Source organism: Macaca nemestrina, chromosome 10 (genome assembly GCF_043159975.1).
Source record: "Macaca nemestrina isolate mMacNem1 chromosome 10, mMacNem.hap1, whole genome shotgun sequence".
NCBI classification, from domain to species: domain Eukaryota; kingdom Metazoa; phylum Chordata; class Mammalia; order Primates; family Cercopithecidae; genus Macaca; species Macaca nemestrina.
The window spans coordinates 70,979,800-71,007,310 of NC_092134.1; the positions used below are offsets into that span (position 1 = coordinate 70,979,800).

The following is a 27,511-nucleotide window of genomic DNA, read 5'->3' on the forward strand; positions in this document are numbered from 1 at the left end:
CTTATTGGGTCTGGGAGGTCAAAGGCCTCTTTCATTTAATACTGTCTCTGCAGTCCAAAATGGCAGTGGTTCTGTGAGGTAATTCAAAAACAATGTAGGTCTCCACCAGATCTTACTGGAGTTCCTTCCATTAGACAAAAGCCATACCCACAAATATTCTCTAGGATAAGTCCTCTCTACTTTGGCTTTATGCTAAGAAAGCTAAGGTGTTGCCCATAAGCTTTTTGAAGCCCTCCTGTTCTTAGAAGCCGCATATTGAGAAGACATCCTTAATATTATTAATTAATATTACTAATGACAGGACAACCTCTAAGTTAACCCTTAAATGCTTTATAGGGCCTTTTGTCTGAATAGTACTGTGAGGCATGACCTTTCATTTTTCTGAGGCAACTTACAGTCACACCCTTGGCTGCAAGATTAGATCATACTTTTTTCCGAGAACTCTGAGTCTCAGAAACACTTCTTAGAATTAGCATCGTTTGCCATCTGGAGGGGCTATGAATCTTGAAAACTAGTAAATATTGGCTCTGTTTTATTGAACAATTCTTTCTTTAGTGTATTTCTCTTCTCTCACATCTGACTATAAGCAACACAAAAAGAAACTAGGCAGTATTTTTAACACTTTGGCAGACCTCTAATTTCGTTAAATACTACCTTTAACCTTTCAGTTTACTGCAGGCAACATGCTGCTAAACTTACTCTGCCACTGTGTAACAAAGACCACTTTCTATCCGTTTCCAATAAGACCTTCCTCACTTTAAATTCTCACTGGCAGCTATCTCAAAGTCTAGTAATCTACTAACAGTTTGTTTAAGGCCCTTTAAGCTTTCATTGATACTCTTAAAGTTCTGACAACTTCTATTCACTGTCAGCTCCAAAGCCACACCACATTTCAAGTTTTCGTATCAGCACCTATTTACAGGTACCAAGATCAGTATCAGTTATCAATTGCTGCATAATAAATTACCCCAAAATTTACCAGCTTAACACAGCAAACATTATCTCACAATGTTTCTGAGGGTCAAGAATCTGGGAGCAGCTTAACTGGGTTGATTCGGTGTAGAGTTTCTCATGAGGTTGCTCTCAAGGTATGGCTGGGGTTTCAATCATCTGAAAGCTGAACTAGAACTAAAGGATCCACTTCCAAGGTCACTCACATGGTTGTTGCAGGCCTCCGTTCCTCTCTATTGGCCAGAGATCTCAGTTCCTCACCATGTGGGCCTCTCCATAGGCTGCCTGAGTGTCCTCGCCATATGCAGTTGAATTCCCCCGAGTGAGAAATGAGAAAGAGAGACAGCTAGAGTGCATGTGCACCTAAGATGTAAGCCGCGGTGTTTTTTTATAACCTAATCTTGAAAGCGATGTATCATGAGTACTGCTATATGCTATTGGCCACACAGACCAACCTCAGTACAACATGGAAGAGGAGTGCCCAAGAATATGGATATGAGGAGTTGGGGATCACTGGGGAACATAGTGGAGAATATTATCTTAACTTACATGCTAACACTATTGCGTAGTTTAATTTTACATGCATTTTCAACTCCATAAAAATTATTATCAATGTTTTCAACAGTCCATCTTAAGATTTATTCACAACATTTACATTTTGTCAGTCTACACTGTTTTCCTGCATCTCCAAGCTTACAACTGGAATAATTTTCCTTCCTTTCTTAAGATTATTTTGTAGTGCCTTTAGTACAAGTCTGCAGGTAACAAATTATATTAGTTTTTATTTGAAAATCGCTTTTTTCACCATCATCCCTGAAGGATTATTTTCTTAGTCACAGAATTCTATATTGGCAGTTATTTTCTTTTAACATATTAAAGTCTACTGTTTTCTGGCTTCCATGGTTTCTCTTGAGAAATCATTACTTTGTCTTATCCTTATTTTGAAGATAATATGTCTTTTTCTCTGGCTATTATTAGAAATATCTTTTTGCCTTTGCTTTTGAACATTTGTACTGGGTACTGTTTTGTTTGTATTATTTCAGTTTCAGATTCATAGCATTTCTTTAATCTAAAGCATGACACCTTTCTCAGCTTGGGAAAATTCTCAGCTATTACCTCCGTATTAGTTCTACTCATTCTTTCTTTCCTCTCCAAGATTCCAACTACATGTATGCATGTTAAACTTATTTACTGCATTCCATTTATGCCTTAGCTTTTTTCTGTATTTTCTATTCTTTTGTCTCTCTAAGCTTTAGACTCTATATTTTCTACTGACAAATCATTTAGTTTACAAATTTTCTCTTCAGTTCTGTTTGGTCTAATAATTTTTTTCCTAAACATTAAATCCACAAAATTTTCTTATTATTAGTTTTAGAATTCTATTTGCTTCTTCTTTAATAGTTTCGCCCTACTTCTCTTTTTTGTTTTTTTTGAGCATAATAAGCCCAGTATTCTAAAATCTAATAACTCAATTACCTTGGTGTCTTATGGGTCTGTTTCTATTGTCTGCCGTTTCTCTTGGATTTTGATTCCATTGTATTTTCTGCTTATATCCCTGCTTTCTTTTCGTCCATTCTTTGAGTGCTGACACTATAAATTACGCATTTTAGAGATCTTTGAGGTACAGGAAGATGTTTAACTTTGTTTCTGCATTATAGCTAAGGGAACCACCAATCCTAGATTCTTTAATGCAATCAGAGATGGGTAACATTCAAAGTTGGGCTTCAGACACTATAAGCTGGTCTATTTACTTCTTTGAGTTCCACCCGCATCAGTCATGTGGGGCACAGTGAAAATGCAAATGAAATTCCCAAATTTAAGTGTGATTAATTAAATTTTACTACAGATTTAATGTTGTAGGAAATTGCATCTGTAATAACAACTCCAGGCAATGTAATGTAGCATATGAACATTTGCAAACTATTTTACAGGTTGAATATATTTCATTTATCTTATTAAAAATAAGTATGTGGTCTCCTAAGAGATTTGTCAAATGTTTTTTCTTTCTACTTGTGTGAAATTTTTTATTATATTTTACTTTGTTATTACACAGAGGTTTCAAGAACTCTCAGTGAGGAATACTTCAAAGAGTAACGGCAATGAAGTTGGCAGTTGATCTGTTTACCATACTGAAGACTGCTAGTGTATAACGTGGTACATTCATAAGAAAAAAAAAAAGTGTATTGTTAAGATTAAAGGAATACAGTTTAATACATTTAAAGATATTTTGGACACAATTTTTCCTTTATCCTAGGAATGAAATAATTCTAGACAGTTTTACAGCTAAATAGGCTATCCTTTGATCAAAACACTAAATTCTCCAGCAACTATAGATAAAGCAACTTGATCATTTTACAGCTCTATAAGGCTAGCATTCCTACAAGAGAGAAATTCTAATTTAGAAATGGCTGAGTGAAACTAAGGAATAAAACTAAACAAAAATAAATAAAAGGTACACTCAAGATCTGTTCAGAAAATAAGATCCAAGGTTAGCTTCTAATATACCTAAAACCATAGATACACAAATACAAACTGTTAATATGGCAACTTTGTAGCACCAATTCCAAATAAATTCAAATATAGTTTGGTCTACTAGAGGTTTTTTTACCTTTATGTTACCTAATCCAATTTTTAAATTATTTCTATGCAGTGGGGGACTGGGGGAGTGCAGGGGGCCCCAAACCAGATATAAAATTATGCCAAGAGATTTTGGTCCCTTCTCAGCCTCCCACCCCTCCCATAATAAATGATCAAACACATGTGTAAGGTTCGCTCATTTACCTTGAATATTTGGTATTCTACTATAGCAACACCCTTATTGTTTTTTAGTTCACTAAAACAAAGAAAATTGGTTATTCTCAATGTTTCTAGACTATAATTTTAAAATATTAAAGGATATGAAAAAAATCTACATTTTCAAGTTTAAAAAATTTTTATGTTCCAAAAAACATTGCTTCAACTTTTAGTTTCTTCATTGTTTTCTAATTGTTTTATCAAAAACAGTGCCGCACAGAAAACGGCGTCAAGTTGCCAAAGTCTGTATCCTGATATGACTTTCTAAAATAACTAGATCCTAAGTTTTTATCCTCATTTCCCATTTGTAAAATGGGGATATTACTACTTACCTTATAGAGTTTCTCTCTCTATATAGACGATTAATCAATAATACGTACTTACAATAGTGGCTAGCATAAGTATACCCTCTTAACATGTTACTTGCCATTATTATAACACAGTGTATGGTAATTTTGCTGACTTTTTCTCTAAGATAAGTGATAAGACTTCACAATTCATTGAATTAATAATAAAATGTGAACTAATCAAGAAAAATAATATTTATAGTCAGTCATTATTAAAATGTACCTTTCGTGCTATTGGCTCTTGACCTTCCATCAATGTGTACCAGCTGACAAGTTTATTCCAACCTTCAGTTGGCAACAGTATGTAATCCAATTCATCAATAAGATGTTCCTTAAGTGACTGGGCATCACCATCTGCAAAAAAAATAATAATAATAAACTCAATACATAAAAGGAAACAATAGTGTCTAACTCTACATACTTTGGTTGGACACATTACAAATTAAACTCATGAAGGCTAATTTAAGTATTTAAAACAAGTTTTAAGCTCTAAAGCGATTCAGCTCCCTTACGTCAGGGGTGTCCAACTGTTGGGCTTCCCTGGGCCATATTGGAAGAACTGTAACACTAACAATAGCTGATGAGCTAAAAAAAAAAAAAAAAAAAAAAAATCTCATAATGTTTTAAGGAAGTTTACAAAAATGTGTTTGGCTGCATTCAAAGCTATCCTGGGCCGCATGCAGCTCATGGGCTGCAGGTTGGACAAGCTTGCCATACATATTTCAAAATAAACTACTGTTTTAAAACTTTCAGTTTGTACCATAAATCAAAAAGCAGTATTTAAGAACATAATTCTTTTATTAGGTTCTTTAAAAAATACTATGGAGTAACTGTTAAGTCAAGAAACTTGACAAAAGAGTGTTTCCCACATATTTTGAGTAGCAGAGATCCCTCACATGGTAACAATATTCATTCTAGCATCAGCCTTTGTAGGAAATTCAGAAGCAAATCAACAACCTTTTACAATGACGTCACGACACATGGGCTAGGAACCATGACAGAAATCACAAATGGACATCTTGTGAACCATTTCATTATTCCAGAAGGCCCACAATCTGGATTTCTCCCAAGATCTAAAATGGAGGTAATTCTTCAGATGTGGTTCTAATTCACAATCCACTTTCAAATTTCTAGTTAGACTAAAAAAAATTTAGTACAAGACAGGCCACAGATCTAGAAGAAATTTCTGGAACCATACCTACATCACAGTCCTAACCTGAGACTTGTTATCTGTTCATCTGAATTTTTAAAATGCAGAAAGAGGAACAGAAATATCTCATTGAGTTATAGATCCAACTTAACGGATATTTTTCTTGTCCTAAGTTAGTCTTAATTAACAGATATGGAAAGCAAAATTGTTCTTGGTAGCATTTCAACAATGAGAACACACTATATTCAGTAAGATATAACAATATAAATCAAGAAGCAGGAAAAAACCTGAGGGATTAAGAGAATGTTACTTATTTTGTGTTTTGCAACTACAGTCTACTTTGCATTTTCTAGACTTGTACATGAAAACAGTACCTGCTTTCTGTTACTATAGACAAATTTGCAGTTTCTAGAGTCTTACATAAAAATAGTATGTCCACTTTTTTGTTTGGCTTCGTTCATGCCATGTAATTATTTTGAGATATATCCATGTTTTTATATATCTTAATTTCTTTTAATTGCTGAGTGGGAATTCATTGTATGGATATGCTACATTTTGTTTATCCATTCAGGTGTTGATGGGCATTTGAGTTGTTCACAACTTTTTCTATTACAAATAACACTGTGTGATCATTTGTATACAATTGGTCATATGGATAAAATGACTATATATGTGAAGATCTATTTCCGGATTCTCTAATCTGGTCAATTGATGTATTTGTCTTTATGTCAATATCAACTATATTTATTATTATAGTTTTAAAATAAGGATTGAAATCAAATAGTGTTAACCTGTATGATTTTATTTGAGAATTCAAAGTTGTTTCGGCCATTCTGTCATTTGAATTTCCACATTAATTTTTGGATCAGCTTATCCATTTCTATGAAAAAGCCTACTGGACAACTCAATATCCACATGCAAAAGAATGAAGTTACAACACTACCGTACACCATATACAAAATTAACTTAAAGTAGACCAATGGTGTAAATGTAACAGCCAAAACTATAAAACTCTTAGAATAAAATGTAAGTATAAATGTTACATAAATCTTTGCAAACTTGGTTTCAGCAATGCTTTCTGACACCAAAAGCACAAGCAACAAAGGGAAAAAAAGTCAAATTGGACTTAAAATTAAAAAACTTATGTGCTTCAAAGGTCACCATCAAGAAAATAAAAAGGCCACAGAATAAGAAACAATTTTTGCAAATCATACATTTGATAAGGGTCTAGCATCCTAAATAAATAACAAACTCTGAAAATACAACAATAAAAAGACAAACAACTCTACTAAAAGTGGGCACAGGATCTGAATAGATATTTCACTAAAAAAGATATATAACAAGCACAAAACAAAGAACTTATCGTCATTAATCACCAGGGAAATGCAAGTCAAAAATCACAATGAGATACCACTTCACACCTACAAGAACGGCTGTAATAAAAAGGACAGACAAGAACAAGTGTTGGCAATAATGTGGAGCAATAAATTCTCACACACTACCAGCAACAATGTAAAATGATGCAACGACCTTGGAAAAACAGTCTAATAGTTCCTAAAATAGTAAAACAATGAAGTTTAAAAAGACCCAACAATTTCATGTCTAGGTATCTACCTATTAGAAAGGAAAACACACCTACCCAAAAACTTTTACAAGAATGTTTGTAGCAACAATACTCACAAGAGCCAAAAAGTGAAAACAACTCAAATGTCCAAAGCTGTGCTACCATTCAGTAGATATCATTCATCTACAAAAAGAAATTAAGTACTGATTCATGCAACAACATGGATAAAACATGAAAACATTCTGCTGTCCTAAGTAAAAGAAGATAAACATAAAAGAACATGTATTGGGCTGGGCGCAGTGGCTAACACCTGTAATCCCAGTACTTTCGGGGACCGAGGCGGGTGGATCACCTAAGGTCAGGAGTTCGAGACCAGCCTGGCCAACATGGTGAGACCCTGTTTCTACTAAAAATACAAAGATCAGCCAGGTGTGGTGGCACGCACCTGTAATCCTAGCTACTTGGGAGGCTGAGGTAGGAGAATCGCTAGAACCTGGGATGTGGGGGTTGCAGTGAGCTGAGATTGCACCACTGCATTCTAGTTTGGGCAACAGAGTGAGACTCTATCTCAAAAAATAAAAAAAAAAAAAAGCAAAAAACCCACACATATTGTATGATTCCACTTACATGAGATGTCCAGAATAAGCAAATCCACAGAGACAAAGGAGATTAGTAGTTGTCTAGAGCTGGGGGTGGCAGCAGAGAAGGGATAGGGTGTGATTCCTAATGGGTACAAGGAATGTTTTACAAAATTCAATTAGGTCAAGTTGATTAACAGTGTTGTTCAATTCTTTGGGCTTCGTGAATGTAGATGTCCAATTTCCCTTCCCAGTTTTAGGAAGTTTCAGTCATTATTTCATTCTTTTTTTTTTTTCCTTCTTCAAGACAGGGTCTTACTCTGTCACCCATGCTGGAGTGCAGTGGTGTGATCTCAGCTCACTACAACTTCCGTCTCCCAAGCTGAAGCAATCCTCTCACCTCAGCCTCCACAGTACTAGGACTACAGGTGTATGCCACCACCCACAGATTATTTTATTTTTTGAGATGGAGTCTTGCTCTGTTGCCAGGCTGGAATGCAGTGGCACGATCTCAGCTCACTGAACCTCTGCCTCCCAGGTTCAAGTGATTCTCCTGCCTCAGTCTCCTGAGTAGCTGGGACTACAAGTGCATGCCACCACACCCAGCTAATTTTTTTGTATTTTTAGTAGAGATGGGGTTTCACCATGTTGGACAGGATGGTCTCGATCTCTTGACCTTGTGATCCTCTTGCCTTGGCCTCCCGAAGTGCTGGGATTGCAGGCGTGAGTCACCACAACTGGATGGATTTTTTTGTATTTCTTCTAGAGACAGGGTTTCACCATGTTGCCCAAGTTGATCTGGAACTCCTGTGTTCATGTGATCCGTCCACCTTGGCCTCCCACAGTGCTGGGATTACAGGTGTGAGCCACTATGCCTGGCCTCAGTCAGTATGTCTTTAAATATGCTTTCTGCCCCTCTCACTTTCCTCCTTCTGGAACTTCCATACACACAAATTGGTTCATTTGATGGTGTTCCAGAAGTCACTTGGACTTCCTTTACTGTTTTTTATTATTTTTATTCCTTTGATTGGATAATTTCAAATGATCTGTCTACAAGTTTGCCAATTCTACTTGATCAAGTCTGCTGTTGAAGACCTCTAGTGAATTTTTCAGTTATTGTATTCCAAAATTTGTTTGGTTCTTCATAATTTTTAGCTCCTTGTTGATATTTTGTGAATTTTTATTTTTCTGGTTTTGTTAAGTTGTCTATGTCTTCTTGTAACTCAGTGAGCTTTGTAAGACAATTATTTTGAATTCTCTGTCAGGCAATTCATCTCTATTTCTTTAGGGTCAGTTTCTGGAGATTTTGTTTCTTTGTGTCTTGTTTCTCTGATTGAGTTCTCCTAGCTTTGCACAGGTGTTTGTGCAACTGAAGAAACAGCCACCTCTCCCAGTCTTTATGAACTGGCTTTGAAAGGCAAATAGCTTCACTTCCACCCATCAGCTGGCTAGAGATTCTGAGAACATCTCAAACTTTTTTTTGTGGGTATGTCTTTTCTGTACTTGTGCATGCAGATTCCTAATTAGAAGGATTTATTGACTTTTTTCTTTTTTTTCAGGAGCCCATAACCTCTTCCTCCTTCTGGTATCTTACTACATCATACCACAGACCAGAACATTAGAGGTACATCCCGCTTGTCTCCCTTTTCCTTGTAAAGAAACCTTGAGTTCTCTGCCTTCTCAAATCTTGTAGAGCTGTGCTGAGTGCAGCAAGCCACTTGCCCCTTTTCTTTTGTTCCTATCTGCCCCCACCAAACTCTGCCAGTTCCATTAGCACACTGGCTAAGGTAAGACAGCAATCAGGCCTTCAAGCAGTACCCTGAAAGACTGGAACACTGGAGGTACACTCCACTCCTTTTCTTCTTCCCTAGGAGACAAGTCTCAGGTTCTATGCCTCCTCCCAATATTACAGGGTTGTGGCAGCTGCAGCAAGCCACCTATCCCTTTTCTTTTGTTCTTAATTTCCCCCAGTTATTTGAACTATGTCAGCTCTCTGGTACAATGAGGCATGACAGAAACTGGCCCCTCAGGCAGCACACTGAAAGGCATGGGCAGTGTAGGATGCCTCCACTCCTCTCCTTCCTTCCTGGGAGAGAAGCCTCAGGTTCTTAGCCTTCTCTCAATTTCTGAGAGCCTTCCAGCTGCAGCAACCACCTACCCCTTTTCCTCTGTTAACTGCCCCCAGGCATCAGAACTATGCTGGTTCCATCAGCACTCTGTGTAAGGTGATAAAAATGTTTTAAACAAACTGGCCTGTTGGGTAGTACACTGAAGGGCTGGAAAATTAAACACAAGATCTCTCTCTTTCGCCCGAAGGGAGAGGTCCTGATCTGAGACAATCTCTCTTGAGACTAAGCTAAGTCTCCTTGGAGGAGGGGCTGATGGGGGCAAAATAAAATTGTTCTTACCCATTTCAATATTGTTGTTCTCAGTTTTGTGCTCATCTGGAATACTGCAAATTCTTAACTGGATCTTGGGTTTCTCACAAAGATAGTTTGGACCACTGTTACTTCAGTGTTTCTGTTGGGGATTGGGGGCTGGGACTTTCTATCCTATCATCCTGCTGACATCACTCTTCTTCACATATTTTCAAGTTATGCCATTAGGTAGGTATATATTTAGGATTACTATATTCTCTTGATGAACTATCCCATCCCATTAGTCATTATAAAGTGACCTATCCCTAATAATTTTCTTTATTCTGAAACTTAATGTCTCCAACTTTTTAAAAAATAGTGTTAGCAAGTGTATTAGTTTTCCACTGTTGCATAATGAATTACCATAGCGGCTTAAACATTACCGCTATTAGTTCACAGTTCTGTGGGTCAGTAGTTCAGGAGGGCCCAAATGGATTTGTGCTTAGGGTTCTACAAGGCTGAAGTCAAGATATCACCCCTACTGGGCTCTTATCTGAAGGTCTGAGGGAGAATCTGCTTCCAAGCCCATTCAGGTTGTTGGCAGAATTCAGTTACCCATGGTTGTGAGTCTGAGGTTCCCGTTTCCTAGCTGGCTGTCAACCTGAGGCCTCTCTCTGTTCCTAGATGCTGCCTGCCTTGCATCTCACACAATTCCTTCCAACTTCAAACCAGCAATGACATGTTGGCTCTCTTTCATGCATCTCTGAATTCTTTTGCCACCAGCCAGAGAAACTCTCTGCTTTTAAAGGGTATGTGTGATTAGATTACGTTCACCAGGAGAGTCTCCTTTTGCCACATAACATAATCATAGGAGTGATGTCTTCATCCTATTTACAAGTTTCACCTACACTCAAAGAAGAGAGTATTACATAAGAGTGAGGATCACTGGGGATTAGTCTTGCTTACCACAGCCTGGTGTTATCTTTTTCCATATCTTTCCTGTAATCTATCTGTGTCCTTACATTTAAAGTGAGTTTCTTGTAGGCAGTTGATAGCTGGTTCTTAACTTTTTAATCTAATCTCACCACCACTGCCTTTAGTTGAGGTGTTTACATTTAATGTGATTATTCATAGAGCTGGGTTTCAATCTAGCAACTTTTAATTTTGTATTTGTCTCATCTGTTCTTTATTAAATTTTTCCATGTCTTGTCCATGTCTTGTGGGGGAGATTTGTTTTTAAGATCAACACTGCTTGTCATTATTGATCATATTTTCCTGCTTCTTCACATGCCAGGTAATATTTGGTCAGATCCAAGCCATTATAAATTTCACACTTTTGTATGCTGGATATTTTTGTATTCTTATAAATACTCAAGTTTTATTCTGAAATGCAGTTAATTGGAAATAGTTTGATGCTTTCAGGCTAGCAGAGCAGGAAAAAGATAATTTCACCCTATTATATAAGTAAAACTGTTCTCAGAAGTCTATTCCGTAAATTATGTGGTTTTCCACTCTGGCTGCTGAGAACACAAATGATTCCCAATCCTATATTAGCCTCGATGATTGTTCCTTCTTTTCAGTGGTACCTCGTCTGGCCTTGAAAAGTTCTCTCACATGCAAAGTGCTGATTAATAGTTGAAGACTTAAGAGTAACCCTATGGAGGGTCTAGGTCTCTCTCTCTGAGCTACTCACTACTTTCTGGTATTTTCCTGGATTCTTGTAGGCTTGGTTTTCCCGGACTGCAAACTCTGTTTCCTCAACTAAGGGAGATCGCAAGGGTCTGCATGGGTTTCATCTTCCCATGTTGTGTCTTGGAAACTCTTTGAATGCAGTAAACAGAAGGCAGTCGGAGGGCTTATCTATTTTGTTTCCCATCTCTCAAGGATCACTGTTTTCCGCTGCCTGATATCCAGTGTTTTGAGAACCACTGTTAGAAATGGAAGTTCTGATACTTACGGTTTGTCCCCTTTACCCATAGTAAGAGGTATATAGAAGTGGACTGGCAAGTAGTGAGCATTGTAGAAAGCTAATGCAAAAATTTAAGAATGCAAGCATATATGATTATTCTTCAAATTTTAAAAAATGTCACATGTCCTCTAGGAAAAACAATATGTGACACAGCATTTCTCAAAATAATCAGTCTTTAATTATTATTTAATAAGTCTTATTACTTAATAATAATCATTAAATAATGATTACTTAATAATGAAATCTTTAAATGAAGAAATCACATTCTTCATTTAAGAGTTTAAACAACAATAAAGCCTTATTACATCATAAATAAAAAACAAAACCTGTCATACAGAATAATAACTATAAAATTTTAAATAACGAATTAGAATAATAAGTTCATTAGGTCAAATCTGTAATGCAAAGATATTTCTAATTTATCAACTTATTTACACTAACATTTTCCATACTCAACTGACATTTACATAATGAAATTTAACACATTTACAACTTGACTGAAGGAAGAAAATAATGACCTTTGAGAAGTCCAGAGTTATCAATGGGTCCAGGATACACATTTTGATCTCCCATCTGGTATTTGTCCCAGCTGTCAAAGCCAACATATTTTTTCCACTGTTTGAACCAGCGACTATCGACTAGGTACCTAGAAAATAAAAGAAATTGGTTAAGGAAAACACCTGAAAATACAGGAACAGTAGACGAGCCATCAATTTTTGATATTTCCTTTTATATTAAAAGACATCTACTTCAAAGGATTATTGAAAATAACTGTAATGCCACTTAGTATTAGAAAGACAAGACTTCATTCGTATAAAGTATTACTCCTATTGTTCTACAAACATATACTACTTGATGACAAATATTGATATAAAAATACAAATATAAGTATTCAAGAAAATGCTTCTCAATTAAATAAATATGCAAATAATCATAAGAATCTGTCAAAATAAATTTAAAAATGCAAAATGGTAAATAAAAAAATGGTTCTTTTACAAGAAACTTGCAAATAATTTTATGTACTTTATTATGTGTTTTGGAGGTAAAGGAAACCAGTCATCAAGGGTTGCAAGGTTAATTATAATAATTATAATCAGAGAGAGGTTCAAGATGGCTGACTAGAGACATCAATTTCCAGTTCTCTTCAGAAAAAAGAACCAAAATTACGGCCGAGTGCGGTGGTTCACGCCTGCAATCCCAGCGTGTTGGATGGCTGACGCGGGTGGATCAGTTGAGGTCAGGAGTTCAAGATCAGCCTGGCCAACATGGTGAAATCCCGTCTCTACCTAAAATACAAAAATTGGCCAGGCATGGTGGCAGGTGCCTGTAATCCCAGCTACTCAGGAGGCTGAGGCAGGAGAACTGCTTGCACCTGGGAGGCAGAGGTTGCAGTGAGCCGAGATCGTACTACTGCATTCCAGGCTGGGCGAAAGAGTGAGACTCAGTCTCAAAAAAGAAAAAAGAACCAAAATTACAAACACATAATCACAGCTCTAACAGAATATCAAAGAGAGAATACTAGTACACAAAAATCACAGGAAAAAATTTAGACATAGAAAAAGAAGGAAGTGAGCGGCCAAAAAACAGTTGCTGGGAGCCCTAAGGGACTTGGTGTTGCATGGAAAAGGGTAAGCAAGAGTGTTTGGGATCCCTCATTCCTGTGGCGGACTGCTAGTATGTGATCTATGGGAGAGCTCCTCTGCTCTCACAAACCCAGACAGTGGTAAGGGTAGGGATTTCTTGAGGGTGTTACACCAGACTGCAAGCTCACGCTGGGTTGCTCACCTTCCCACCCCCCTAGACTCGAGCGTCTGTGGCAAGGCATCATTGTCAGAGCACATCCATCAGGGGACTTCATCTTGCCCAGGGAACCTCAGCCCTTGTGCTTCCATATCCTGGGAGCTCTTGCTGACATTCCCCAGCACCCACTCAGCGGGCAGCAGTGGTACAGTGCTACTTAGACCCAGGGGTGCTGCAAGGTTCCCAATAATCGATCCCTCAAGGAGTGCTACTTTTAAGGGAAGGAAAAGTGCAGTGCACCAAAGGGACAGCCCCTGGGACAAAGGAAACCAAAACATGCATTTTCCAGAGCCCCCCAAGAGCTCCCTGCTTGGGGTTGCAAGTGAATGCCTTCTCCTGGCAGAGACACAGAGACACAAACTCTGCTCAGCACTGCAAGTGAGGAGTAAGGTCCCGTACCATTGGCCAAGTGGCCCCTGTGCTTGAGCCCAAACATAAAGAAGGGGACTTCTCCTCCCCCTCCACCCACTGTTGCAGACACAGTCACTGCTGCTCGCATAGGAAGCTGGCACAAGAAACCAGAGGGCAGGCTATGTGAAGCTGTGAGGGGCAACTGCAGCTCCACTGGCAGTGGCCTCTGGGCCCAGGTTCATGAGAAAGGTGGGTCCTCTCCCACTCTCTGCAGAGTTTCAGGGGTCCTGCCATGGGGAGCAGAGTCTGCATGGCACCCATTTCCAGACAGCACAGAAGTGTAGTGTCAAGCCATGGGGCTAGCATCTCCTTCAGTTCTAGGCTACACTGCAGCTTGGAAATAAACGGCAGTGTCTAAGAGAACTGAACAACCTGAGCACCAGAACAGGAATGTGAGAGGGAAACAGCACATTCCCGCCGGCTGAGGCCAGGGTGCTAACACAGCTCATCACCCCGGCCTACACCCCCCACCTCCCTCCACAAAAGACCTCAGGGTATTTTACCAGTGGCCCGATGACTCCCCTCTCTCCTGCCACCCTCGTCAGGGCTGGCGCTTCCGCCAGTCATCAGAATATCTGAGCTTTCCCTGGCAAACACAGGTCAAGCGTAAACCCCACTGTTACCACTGATGCTGACTCATACCTGCAAATGCTACTACTGGCCTGGAGGATGAACTGCACAACCCAATACAAATCTGCTACCATAAATGCACACAACTTGGGAACAAGATAAGCTTCTTGAGACCTCTGCTACTCTGGCTCTACAGGAGGCTGTGAGCCTGCTCACATGCCAAGTATACCACTATCACACCTGATGTTTGAGAAAGCCACCAAACAAAGGCTATCTAAAACCAGGAAATTCATACAGAGTCTTTGCCACTAAAAGCACCCAGAAGCAAAGCCAAATGACCCTATTCAACATACATTATAGTCACATCCTCAAAGGAAAACAGTCTTGCCCATAGAAAAATTAATTCAAACTGAGAAATGAGTTTTTCCAGATGAGAAAGAACCAGTATAGTAATTCTGGAAGTCTGAAAAAACAGGGTGTTACAACACTCTCAAAGGATCACACTAACTCTCTAGCAATAAATCCTATTCAACATTACTGAAATGCTAAATAATTCACAATATTGATTTTTAGGGAAGCTCAATGAGATTCACAGAAAATGTGAAAAACCAACACAAAGAAACAGAAAATCAATTAAGGATATAAATGAAATCTTTTGGAAATAAAAAATTCACTGAAGGATTTACAAAATCCTACAGATGAACGCTTCAACAATACACTAGATCAAGGAGAAGAAACAATCTCAGATATTAAAGATAGGTCTTTTGAAGAAGAAAAAAGAATGCTAAAGATGAACAAAGGCTTCGAGAAGTAGGAGACTTAAAACGTCTGGACCTAGGAATTTTAGGTATTCTTGAGAAAGAAAAGAAAAGAAAGCAAAAAGTTTGGAAAGCCAACTTCTCTTGTCCAGCAAGTGATCTAGACATCCAGAATAACAGGCTCAATGAAATCCAGAAAAATACATTACAAGAAGGGCCTCACCATGACAAAGAGTCATCAGACTGTGTCAGGTCTCAGTAAGAGAAAAGCATTTGGTCACCTACAAAGGAAACTCCATCGGACTAACAGCAGACTTCCTGGCAGATGACTTACAAGTCAGAAGAGACTGGGATTCTATTTTCAAAATAGGCTTAAAGAAAAAAAAAAAAAAAAACTGTCAACCTGAAAATTTGTATCCTGCTAGAAAAAGCTTTAGGAATAAAGGAGATATAAAGTCTTTCCTAGAAAAACAATCATTGAGGGAATCTGTCACCACTAGACTGGCTCTACAAAAATGATCAGGGGAGGTCAAACCTGGAAATGAAGGGTCAATACTTGCCATCATAAAAACGTAATAAAGTAAAAAATCCACAGATCTTGTAAAATAATTACACCAATGAAACTACAAAGCAATGTGATAACAATTAACATTACTACAGGAATAAAATCTCACATATCAATATTTACCTCAAACACAAATGGGTTAAATGCTCTACTTAAAAGATAAAAGATTGGCAGGATGAATTTAGAAAACAAGATCTAACTCTATGCTGCTAACAATAAAAACTCACTTTAGTGGTAAAGAAACTTACAGACTGAAGAAAGGGGTGCAAAAAGATACTCCATGTAAACGGAAACCAAAAACAAGTAGGAGTAGCTATACTTAGATCAGATAAAGCTGACTTTAAATCAGAAACAGTAAAAAAATACAAAGTCATTATAATGATAAAGGGATCAATTCAATAGAAAGATATAACAATCCTAAATATATATGTACCCAACACCAGAGGACCAAAACTCAGATTCATAAAATAAGACCTAAGAAAAGATATAAATAGCAATACAATAATAGTGGGGGACTTCCATATTCCACTGACAGCACTAGACAGATCATCAGGACACAAAACCAACAAAGAAACACCAGAATTAAATTGGATTCTAAACTAAATCTTTTTGGCAGACATTTGCAGAACATTCTACCCCCAAATAGCAGAATATACATTCTTTTCATCATGCATGAAACATTCTCCAAAATAGGCCATATGGTATGCCACAAAACAAGTCTTAAAAAATTTTTTTTAAATTGAAATAATATCAAGTATCTTCTTAAACACAGTGAAATAAAGCTAGAAATCATTCCCAAGGGGGAATTCTTGAAGCTATACAAAGACATGGAAATTCAGTAACATGTTCCTGAATGATCTTTGGGTCAACAACAAAATTAAGATGAAAATTTTAAAAAATGTTTAAATGAATGAAAAAGGAGATACAACATACCAAACCTCTGGGATACAGCAAAAGCAGTGCTAAGAGGAAAGTTTATATTGTCTAAAAAACAAAACAAAACAATAATAAAAAAACCACACAAATCAAAAACCGAAATGTCACACCCAATGAAACAGAAAAACAAGAACTAAACCCAAAGTTGACAGAAGAAAAGACATAAAGATCAGAGGAAAAGTAAGTGACACTGAGATAAAAAATACAGCACAAAAAGATCAATGAAATGAAAAGTTATTTGAAAAGAGAAAACAGATAGACTGCTAGGTAGATTAACCAAGAAGAGAGAAGATTCAAATAAACACAATCAGAAATAAAAAAGAAAAGATTGTAACTGATACTGCAGAAACACAAAAGGTCATCAGAGACTACTATGAGCATCTCTACATACACAAACTAGAAAACCTAGAGGAAGTGGGTAAACTCCTGGAAACATACAACCTCCCGATTGTATAGAACCAGAAAGAACTGGAAACCCTGAAGAGACCAATAATGAGTACTAAGATTAAATCAGTAAGATGAAAGTCTAACAACAACAACAACAACAACAACAACAACAACAACAACAACAAGCTCAGGACAGGACCTATTCAGAGCTGAATACTACCAGACATAAAAAGAACTTGTATCAATCCCACTGAAACTGTTCCAAAATAGTAGAGGGAATCTTCCCTTTCTAATTCTACAAGGCCAGTGTCAACCTGATACCAAAGTCAAACAAGGACTCAACAAATAAAGAAAACTACAGACCAATATCTTCTGATGAATACAGATGCAAAATTCCTCAACGAAATATTAGCAAATTGAATACAACAGTGTTCAAAAAGATAATACCCCATGATCATGTGGGTTTTACTCCAGGCATGCGAGGAAAGTTCAACATATGCAAATCAATAAATGCAACTCACCACAAACAAAATTAAAAACAAAAACCATATAATAATCTCAATAGATGCAAAAATAGTAGCTGGTAAAATTCAACATCTCATGAATACCAGCAACAAAGTAGGCACAGAAGGAACGTATCTCAAAATAATAAAAGTCACATACAACAAAACTACAACCAATATCATACGAATGGAGAAAAGTTGAAAGCATTCCCACTAAAAATGAGAACAAGACAAAAATGCCCACTTACACACTCCAATTCAATATAGTACTAAAAGTCACAGCCAGAAAACAGGAAAGAGAAGTCATTCAAGTTGGAAAAGAGGAAGTCAAGTTATCTGTTTGCTGACAATATCATCTTATACCTAGATAACCCTAAAGATTCCACGAAGATGTCTTTAAGAAACAAACTAGTAAAGTTTCAGCATACAAAATCAACTTACAAAAACCAGAAGCAATTTTATACACTACTAACAATCAAGCTGAGAACCAAATCAAAGTCAGTTTCATTTACCAAAGCTACCAAAAAAAAAAAAAAAAGTAAAATACCAAGGAATACATGTAATCAAGGAGGTGAAAGACCTCTATAAGGAAAACTACAAAACAATGATGAAAGATACTGCAGATGACACAAATAAGTGGAACAACATCCCATGCTGATGGATCAGAAGAATCAATAATGTTAAAATAACTCATACTCCCCTTGCCCAAAGCAATCTACAGATTCAATGTAATTTCTATCAAAATACCAACATCATGTTTCACTGGATTAGAAAAAACAATTCTAAAACTCATATGATATAAAAAAAAAAAAATTTCAATAGACAAAACAATCCTAAGCAAAAAGAACAAAGCTGGAGGCATCAAATTACTCAACTTCAAATTACACTGCAAGGTTATAGTAACCAAAGCAGCATGGTACTGGTACAAAAACAGATGCACAGATCAATGGAACAGAACAGAGAGCCCAGAAATAAAGCCACATACCTATAGCCAACTGATCTTCAACGAAGCTGACAAAAACATTCACTGGAAAAGGAGACCCTATTCAATAAATGGTGCCGGGAAAACTGGATTGCCACATGCAGAAGAGAAGAATGAAACTGGACCCCTACCTCTCACTATAAAAAATATTTAACTCAAGGTAGAAAAACAACAACAAAAAAAATTAATGCAAGGTGTATTCAAGATCTTGAAACTTTTATAAACGTCCTAAAAAAAAAAAAAAAAAAAACAACCTAGGAGAAACTCTCTGTATACTGGCCTACACAAAAGAATTTATGACTAACATCTCAAAAACAAATCCAACAAAAAACAAAAATAGACAAAAGTGACTCAGTTTAACTGAAAAACTTTTGTACAGCAAAAGAAATAATTGTGAACAGACAACCTAACAATGGGAGAAAACATCTGTAATCTATGCCTCCAACAAAGGACTAATATTCAGAATTTACAAGGAACTCAAACTACTCAATGACAATGACGGCAACAAAAAATAAAACTCATTTAAAAGTGGACAAAGAACACAGATTTTTAAAAGTTATTTTTATATCAAAAATTCAGTTAAAAATATTTTAAATTTTATTTTTAATATTAGATTCAGGGGGTACATATACAGGTTTGTTACATGGATATATTGCCCGATGCTGAGGTTTTGGTTTCTAATGATCCTGTTGCCCAGTAGCAAATACGTAACCGATAGGTTGTTTTTCAACCTCTACTCCCCTCTCTCCCTCCTCTCTTTTGGAATCCCCAGTGTCTATTGTTCCCAGTTTGTGTTCGTGTATACCCAATGTTTAGCTCCTACTTATAAGTGAGAACACACAGTATTTGGTCTTCTGTATCTGTGTTAATTTGCTTAGAATAATGGCCTCCAGCTGCATCCATGTTGCTGTAAAGGATATAATTTCATTCTTTTTGATAGCTGCACAGTACTCCATGGTGTGTATGTATCACATTTTCTTTTTTTTTGAGACAGAGTTTCGCTCTTGTTGCCCAGGCTGGAGTGCAATGGTGCGATCTCAGCTCACCGCAACTTCCGCCTCCCAGGTTCAAGCAATTCTCCTGCCTCAGCCTCCCGAGTAGCTGGGATTACAGGGATGCGCCACCACGCCTGGCTAATTTTGTATTTTTAGTAGAGACAGGTTTTACCATGTTGGTCAGGCTGGTCTCGAACTCCCGACCTCAAGTGATCTGCTGCCTGGGCCTCCCAAAGTGCTGGGATTACAGGAATGAGCCACCACGCCTGGCCATGTATCACATTTTCTTTACCCAACCCATCAATGATGGGCACCCGGGTTGATTCCACGTCTTTACTATTGTGAATAGTACTGTGATACTTTTGGCAGGTGTCTTTTTGGCAGAATGATTTATTTTCTAGTAATGGGACTGCTGAGCGTATGGTATTTCTATTTTTAGTTCTTTGAGAAATCTCCAAACTGCTTTCCACAGGGGCTGAACTAATTTGCATTCTCACCAATAACATATTAAGCATTCCCTTTTCTCTGCAATCTTGCTAAAATCTGTTATTTAACTTTTTAATAATAGCCATTCTGACTGGTATGAGATGGTACCTCACTGTGGTTTTGATTTGTATTTCTCTGATTATTAGTGATTTTGTGCATTGTTTCATATGTTTGCTGGCTATATGTATTCTTTGGAGAATTCTGTTCATGTCCTTTGTCCACTTTTTAATAGGGTTGGTTTTTTTCTTATTAAGTTCCTTACAGAGTCCAGATACTGGTCTTTTGTTGTATGTATAGTTTGAAAATATTTTCTCCCATTCTGTAGATTGTGTGTTTACTCTAAACAGAAAAATTTCAAACTAACACATATAAATGGTCAACTAACATATGAAAAAAATTTTCACATCACTAATTATCAGATAAATGCAAGTAAAACCACAGTGAAAAAGCATCTCGCACCAGTCAGAATGGCCATTATTAGAAGGTCAAAAGATAACAGATGTTGGCAAGGATGCAGAGGAAAAGGCATGGTGGGAATGGAAATTAGTACAACCTTTATGGAAAACAGTATGGAGATTTCTCAAAAAACTAAAAATAGAACTACCACTAGATGTAGTAATTACACTACTGGGCATATACTCAAAGGAAATGAAATAATTCTATCAAAAAGACACGTGTACTTTTACGTTTATCACAGGACTATTCACAATAGCAAAGATATGGAAACAACCTAAGTGTCCATCAGTGGATGACTGGATAAAGGCAATGTGGTATATATGGATACACACACACACCATGGAATACTACTCAGTCATAAAAAAAGAATAAAACCATGTTTTTTTTGCAGCACCATGGATGGAAGTGGAGGCCATTATCTTAGGAAACACCTTAAGTGTCCATGAATGGATGACTGGATAAAGACAATGTGGCACACACATACACATCGTGGAATACTACTGAGCCATAAAAAAGAATGAAGGCATGTTTTTTTTGCAGCAACATGGATGGAACTGGAGGCCATTATCTTAGGGGAAATAATTCAGAAATACAAAGTCAAATACTGCATGTTATCACTTATAAGTGGTAGCTAAACCATGTATACACACGGACACAGAGAGTGAAATAACAGACATTGGAGACTCAGAAGGGTGGGAGGCGGGTGAGGGATGATAAATTATTAAATGAGTACAATATACACTATTCAGCTGATGGCTACATTAAAAGATCATACTTCACCATTATGCAGTTCATCCATGTAACAAAACTGCATTTGTACTCCTTAAATCTATAAAAATATTAAAGAAAGTATAATCAGTCTTAAAACGTTAATTAAGCTTCTTTACCAACGGAAGTTAACAACAATACTATCTCTGACTGTTCCTCCTATAGTAGGGGCAAGCAGGATTGGTTTTTGAATGATTTCAAAAGTGTGATAGAGCTAACATTGTAAACATTACTGAAACTATATTCATCTTATTTTCAGCTACCTAGAACTAACTTCTCATCAGATGACCAATGACAGAAAAAGTAAAACAAGTGTTCACTAGGATAGAAAGCATTAAAAAAAAATACCTAAAACATTGCAAAAATTTATTCTGACTACCGTATACCTCCTATAAAATACTGCTTTGTCATTGGTTCATAATGATTTTAAATTCTTTTCTAGAAACATTTTCCCCACATTTAACCAGGTTCAATCACAAGCAGAATCAACAGTAAAGATAAAGGTTAATGAGAGATTTAAAGCTCATGTGTGTAATACTACAGGTAAAGAAGTTTTTTAGAAGATTATCCATTCTAGTGTTTCTTTCTATGATTACCATATATAACACTATAAGAATAAAACCCCACAGTTAACGTCTGAAAATAGCTAAAGCAAAGGCACTAACCTAACAAAACCTCAGAATTCTTGAAGAATATTCATGAGTCTAACTCCCTAAAAGTAGATATGCAGAATTATCTGTGTACCAGTATTCTGAACCCACTGTCAAGATTATGCAATGGAAAGCCCCCACACATCGTGGAGATTAAGATTTTTGAGAAAAGAATTGAGGGACTAAGTCTTAAGAAAATCCTATTTTCTAAAATAAATACTGACTAGACTAGCAATGATTTTACTTATACTCAGACATTCGATTTGCTTTCTTTGCAAAGTTCCACAAAAAAGTCTAATAAGATTTTGATGGGAGGTACATTAAACTTACAAAATTGAGGGACACTGCCATCTTTACCAGTGAGTCTTCTTATCCACAGCCATGGCATATCTCTTCATTATTCAGGTTAATGTCTTTTAATGAATTTTATATGTTTTCCCAATAAAAATCATGTTTTGCTAAATTCATTCCTAGAAACCTCAGTTTTTCTCTGTGAATTTTACCTTTTTTTCTAGTTAATTACATTCTATAACTGCTTGTAGTTGATGCATAGAAATAATATTTGTTGTTTGTGTTTTAGAGACAGGGTCTCACTCTATTGCCCAGGCTGGAGTGTGGTGGCACGATCTTGGCTTACTGCAACCTCCACTTCCCGGGTTCAAGCAATTCTCGTGCCTCAGCCTCCAGAGTAGCTGGGATTATGGCTTGTGCCATGCCCAGCTAATTTTTCTATTTTTAGTAAAGACTGGGTTTTGCCATCTTGGCCAGGCTGGTCTCAAACTCCTGGCCTCAAGTGACCCGCCCGCCTCCGCCTCACAAAGTGCTGGGATAACAAGCATGAACCACTGTGCTCAGCCTAATTTTTTAAAGTGATTAATCTGATATCCACCAGCATCCTGAACTCTTAGTAGTTCTACCTGGTTGTAGGTTCCCTTAGATTTTTCTATGTAAAAACTCATATTGTTGCGGCAAATAATGTGTTTAATCGTTTCTTTCTAATTGTATTCCTACTGTTCTTGTCTATTGCCTATTTTTCTTGGCTAGGGCTTCTAAAGTATAGGTGAAGAGACAGCAAACATTTTTGTCTTGATTTTTTAATGACAAGATTTAAAGTTTCACCACTAGGTAGATTTTTTATAAATGCTGCTTATTAGCTTGCTGTAGGTTTTTGATACTGTTAATGAACTTAGAGAAGTTCCTTTCTATTCGACATTTGTTTAGACTATCATGACTAAGTGTTGAAGGTGATGAAAATTTTCTGCACTTGCCAAGCTTTTTCTCCTGTACTCTTCTAACAAACCTAGAATAGCTTTTACTCTTCTACTATCTATAAAAGTAGTTTGTAAGGGGTTATCTGCCCCTTAATGATTTACTTGTATGAAAACTACTGGGGAGTGTAGTACCATTTGGGAGGGTAGATTCCGATCTTCAGTTAATTTTTCTTAGTTACTGACGTTTCCCTTTAAAATGGAAATGCAAAATTTCCTGTCAGTTTTCTTAAAAAGATAATGCCACATGCATTAAAAATAGAATATGTACTTGAGATAACATTAATACTATGGTTACAAACATCATTTAGAAAACACATTAAAAACAATTTGTGGAATAATACAGAAATTCTATTTATAGTTACTCAGACATTTGTAAGATATGGAGTTCTATCTCCCAAAGTACTTAATAAATCCTTTACAGTTATACAGTAGCCTCCTTTTAGCTGCAGTTTCACTTTCTGCGGGTTAACTGTCAACTGTGGTACTCTCACCACTCTTGCATTTTGGGTCATTATTGAATAAAATAAGGGATACTTGAACATAAGGATTGTGATACTGCAACAGTCGACCTGATAACCAAGACAGCTTGAAGACAGTTTGGGTGGAATGGCACAGTATTTCATCACGCTACGCAGAACACAGGTAATTTAAAACCTATAAATTATTTCTGAAATCTTCCATTTACATCATAATGCCTATGTCATTTACCTCATGTCATCTCATCACATATGCATTTTATCATCTCACACTATTACAAAAAGGGTAAGCAGAGTACAGTAAGATATTTTGAGAAACCACATCCATATAACTTTTACAGGATATTGTCATAACTGTCCTATTTTATTATTAATTGTTGCTGTTAATCTTCCTGTGGCTAATTTATAACTTTTTTATTATTATTTTTTTGAGACAGGGTCTTGCTCTGTCACTGAGGCTGGAGTACAGTGGCACGATCACAGCTCACTGTAGCCTCGACCTCCCTGGCTCAAGTGATCGTCCCACCTCAGTCTCCTGAGTAGCTGGGACTACAGGCATGTGCCACAAAACCAGCTAATTTTGTTTATTTTTTGTAGAGATGATATATCACTATGTTGCCCAGGATAGTTTCAAGCTCCTGGGCTCAAGCAGCCCTCGCACTTTGGCCTCCCAAAGTGCTGGGATTACAAACACGAGCCACTGTGCCTGGCCTATAAACTTTATTACATCTAAGTATAGGAAAAAGCAGTGTATACCAGGTTTGGTACTATCTGTAGGCTCAGGCATCCACTGAGGGTCTTGGAACTTACCCTCTGCAGATAAAAAGGGACTATGGTACTAAAAGTATGTAAACCTTCTAATGCCATACATTTCTGTATCAACTATCCATGTATTGTCATACATTTCTGTATCAACTATCTTTCCTAGATCTTGTAGTGACTTCTTTCTGTACAATGATACTATTATGATAGGAGACTTTCCCATTTGATGATATTTAATTGCTTTCAATACTATCTTCAATTGAAAAAGGGCACCATATTTCTATCTATACAATTTTATGGTAATGAAACATCAGGAAAGCAGAAAAATAGGAGAATCTGGCCATGGTGGCTCACGCCTGTAATCCCAGCACTGTGGGAGGCCAAGATGGCTGGATCACTTGAGGCCAGGAGTTCGAGACCAGCCTGGTCAACATGTTAAAATCCTATATCTACTAAAAATACAAAAATTAGTCAAGTGTGGTGGCACACGCTTTTGTAACCCCAGCTACTCAGGAGGCTGAGGCACAAGAATTGCTTGAATCCAGGAGATGGAGGTTGCAGTCAGCTGAGAGCATGCCACTGCACTCCAGCCTGGGCAATAGAGCAAGATTCTGTCTCAAAAAGCAAACAAAAAAAGAAAAATTGGAGAATCTATTCCAGAAATAATGTATAGTGTTGTTAGGTATATATTAGAAAGACAAGATTGGATGATGTAGACAAGAAAGAAGACTAAGAAAGGTAAGATTAGATGGCACAGAAAAATAAATGAAAAGATTTTATTTCAATACATTTATATAGATCTGCTGCACTGTAAAAACTATACTTCTACATCTATGAAATCTGCCAAAATTCCAATGTTCAATTAGAACTGATAAAAATACTAGAACAGAATCAATAGATTACAAAGGCTACAACTAATGAACAAAGACCTGAATTTATATATTCTCAAAGGTTTTTTTTTTTTTTTTTGAGACGGAGTCTTGCTCTGTTGTCCAGGCTGGAGTGCAGTGGTGCGATCTCTGCTCACTGCAGCTCCGCCTCCCGGGTTCACGCCATTCTCCCGCCTCAGCCTCCCAAATAGCTGGGACTACAGGCGCCCACCACCATGCCTGGCTAATTTTTTGTATTTTTTAGTAGAGACAGGGTTTTTGGCCAGGATGGTCTTGATCTCCTGACCTCATGATCCGCCCGCCTTGGCCTCCCAAAGTGCTGAGATTACAGGTGTGAGCCACCACACCTGGCTTCTCAATGGTATTCTTAATCCTCATTTACTATTAGGGTCCAGATAAGCCCAATTTTTGCTTTTGAGTTTCTTTTATTGACTTAAAGTCATTAGGATATCAACCAATACAAATAGTTATAACTATGTAGGATGAAGTCTAAAATGCTTAACATTGCCTAAAAGGTCTTGTATGATCTAACCCTAGCTACCCCTTTAGACTCAGCAGGTACCATTTTTCTTTGTGCCCAGATCCAGCTACAAGAGGCTTCTTTCAGTTCCTTGACACACCATTTTCTGCCTCATAACCCCTTCTACCTAGAAAATTCCCTTATTCTCTTCAACATGTAGAGCTATGGTCTGAATGCACGTGTCTCCTCCCCCAGAATTAATGTTAAAATCCTAACCCCCAAGGATAGGGTATTAGGAGGTGATTAGATCATAAGGGCAGAGTCCTCACGAATGGAATTTATGCCTTTATAAAAGAGGTTCCCAGAGAACACCTCATCCCTTCCACTACAGTTAGAAGGTTCCATTTATGAACCAGAAAGTATGCTGTGTCCTCACCAAACACAGAACCTGCCAGTACCTAGCCATCTTGGATTTCCCAGCCTCCAGAACAGTGACAAATAAATTTGCTGTTTTTAAGCCACTTACTGGTACTTTGTTATACCAGCCTGAAGGGACTAAGACACATAGTTAACACCTATAATCTTTCATATATCTGCCTAAATGTCACTGTTTCAGGGAATCCCTCCATAACCCTCTCTCCACTTCACCAGAAAGTTTGGAAGAAAAACAAGATGGAAATCTCAGTTTCCTCATTACTAAGCCTCTTTATTAAGCTTAATTTATTATTAATTTAAGTTAATTATTAACTTACTAATTAAGTTAATTAAGTTTATTAACTTTATTAAGTTTGATTTAACAACAAAATCACTAATATTTGAGTTTTACTCTTGGGCCATGTGTATACTTCTAAGCACATTAATATATTTTCATTTACCCAATGAAGTAGGTACTACTATCTTAATTTCAGAGGGAGTACATATGCACAGAGAAATTAACTTGCCCAAGGTTACAAAGTGTCAAAGCTGTGATTAAGAAAATGTGATATTGGCATAGAGAGAAGTAAAAACACCAATGAAAACAGTGCAAAGAAATAAGAGCCAGACTCACATATATATGAGGACATATATCAAAAGCATCATTACAAACTAATAGGCAAAGATGGACTATTCTATAAAAGGTACTGGTACAACAGATCACACATAAAGGAAAAAATCATTTACAGCTCTATCTTACATATGCAGTCAGTTCTTTTCTAATACTTGTTTTGAAAACTTGAAGGTGTTACAACACTTAATTAGGCAAATCAAAACCACAATGAGCTACCACCTCACACATGTTAGGATGTCTATTATTGAAAAAACAAAAGGTAACCGTGAGGATGTGGAGAAATTGGAACTCTTGTAGACTATATAACACGGTGCATTGGCCATGGAAAATTAGCCTCAAAAAATTAAAAATAGAACGACCATATGATCCAGCAATCCTACTTCTGAGTACATATCTAAAAGCATTAAAATCAGGGTCCTGAAGAGATATATGTACTATCATGTTTACTGCATCATTATTCACAATAGCCAAGATGTGGAAATAACCTTAATGTCTTTTGATGGATGAAAGAATAAAGAAAAATGGAATACTATTCAGACTGAAAAAAAAAGATCCTGCCATATGCAGCGACATGGATGAACCTGAAAGTCACTATGCTAAATGAAGTAAATGAGTCACAGAAAGACAA

The 27,511-nt window shown here is 37.0% G+C and overlaps 1 protein-coding gene across 14 annotated transcripts in view; it reads right to left on the reverse strand.

The window, feature by feature from the left end:
• Positions 1 to 27,511, reverse strand: part of LOC105474041 (ubiquitin specific peptidase 15) — a 146,379-nt gene that overhangs the window by 99,913 nt on the left and 18,955 nt on the right. For 10 of the 14 annotated variants that reach the window (XR_011609077.1, XR_011609078.1, XR_011609076.1 and 7 more), the window contains exons 2-3: positions 12,228 to 12,355; positions 4,315 to 4,445 (exon numbers count right to left, since the gene is read on the reverse strand). Coding sequence is in view for 10 of the 14 variants with exons in the window: in XM_011728353.3 (XP_011726655.1) it covers positions 4,315 to 4,445; positions 12,228 to 12,355 (259 nt within the window). In the remaining 4 variants the exon portion in view is untranslated. Of the gene's footprint in view, positions 1 to 1,157; positions 1,298 to 2,402; positions 3,091 to 4,314; positions 4,446 to 12,227; positions 12,356 to 27,511 lie in introns of those variants that run through there. The other 4 variants (XR_011609079.1, XM_024790447.2, XM_024790449.2 and 1 more) reach the window with 4 other exon arrangements.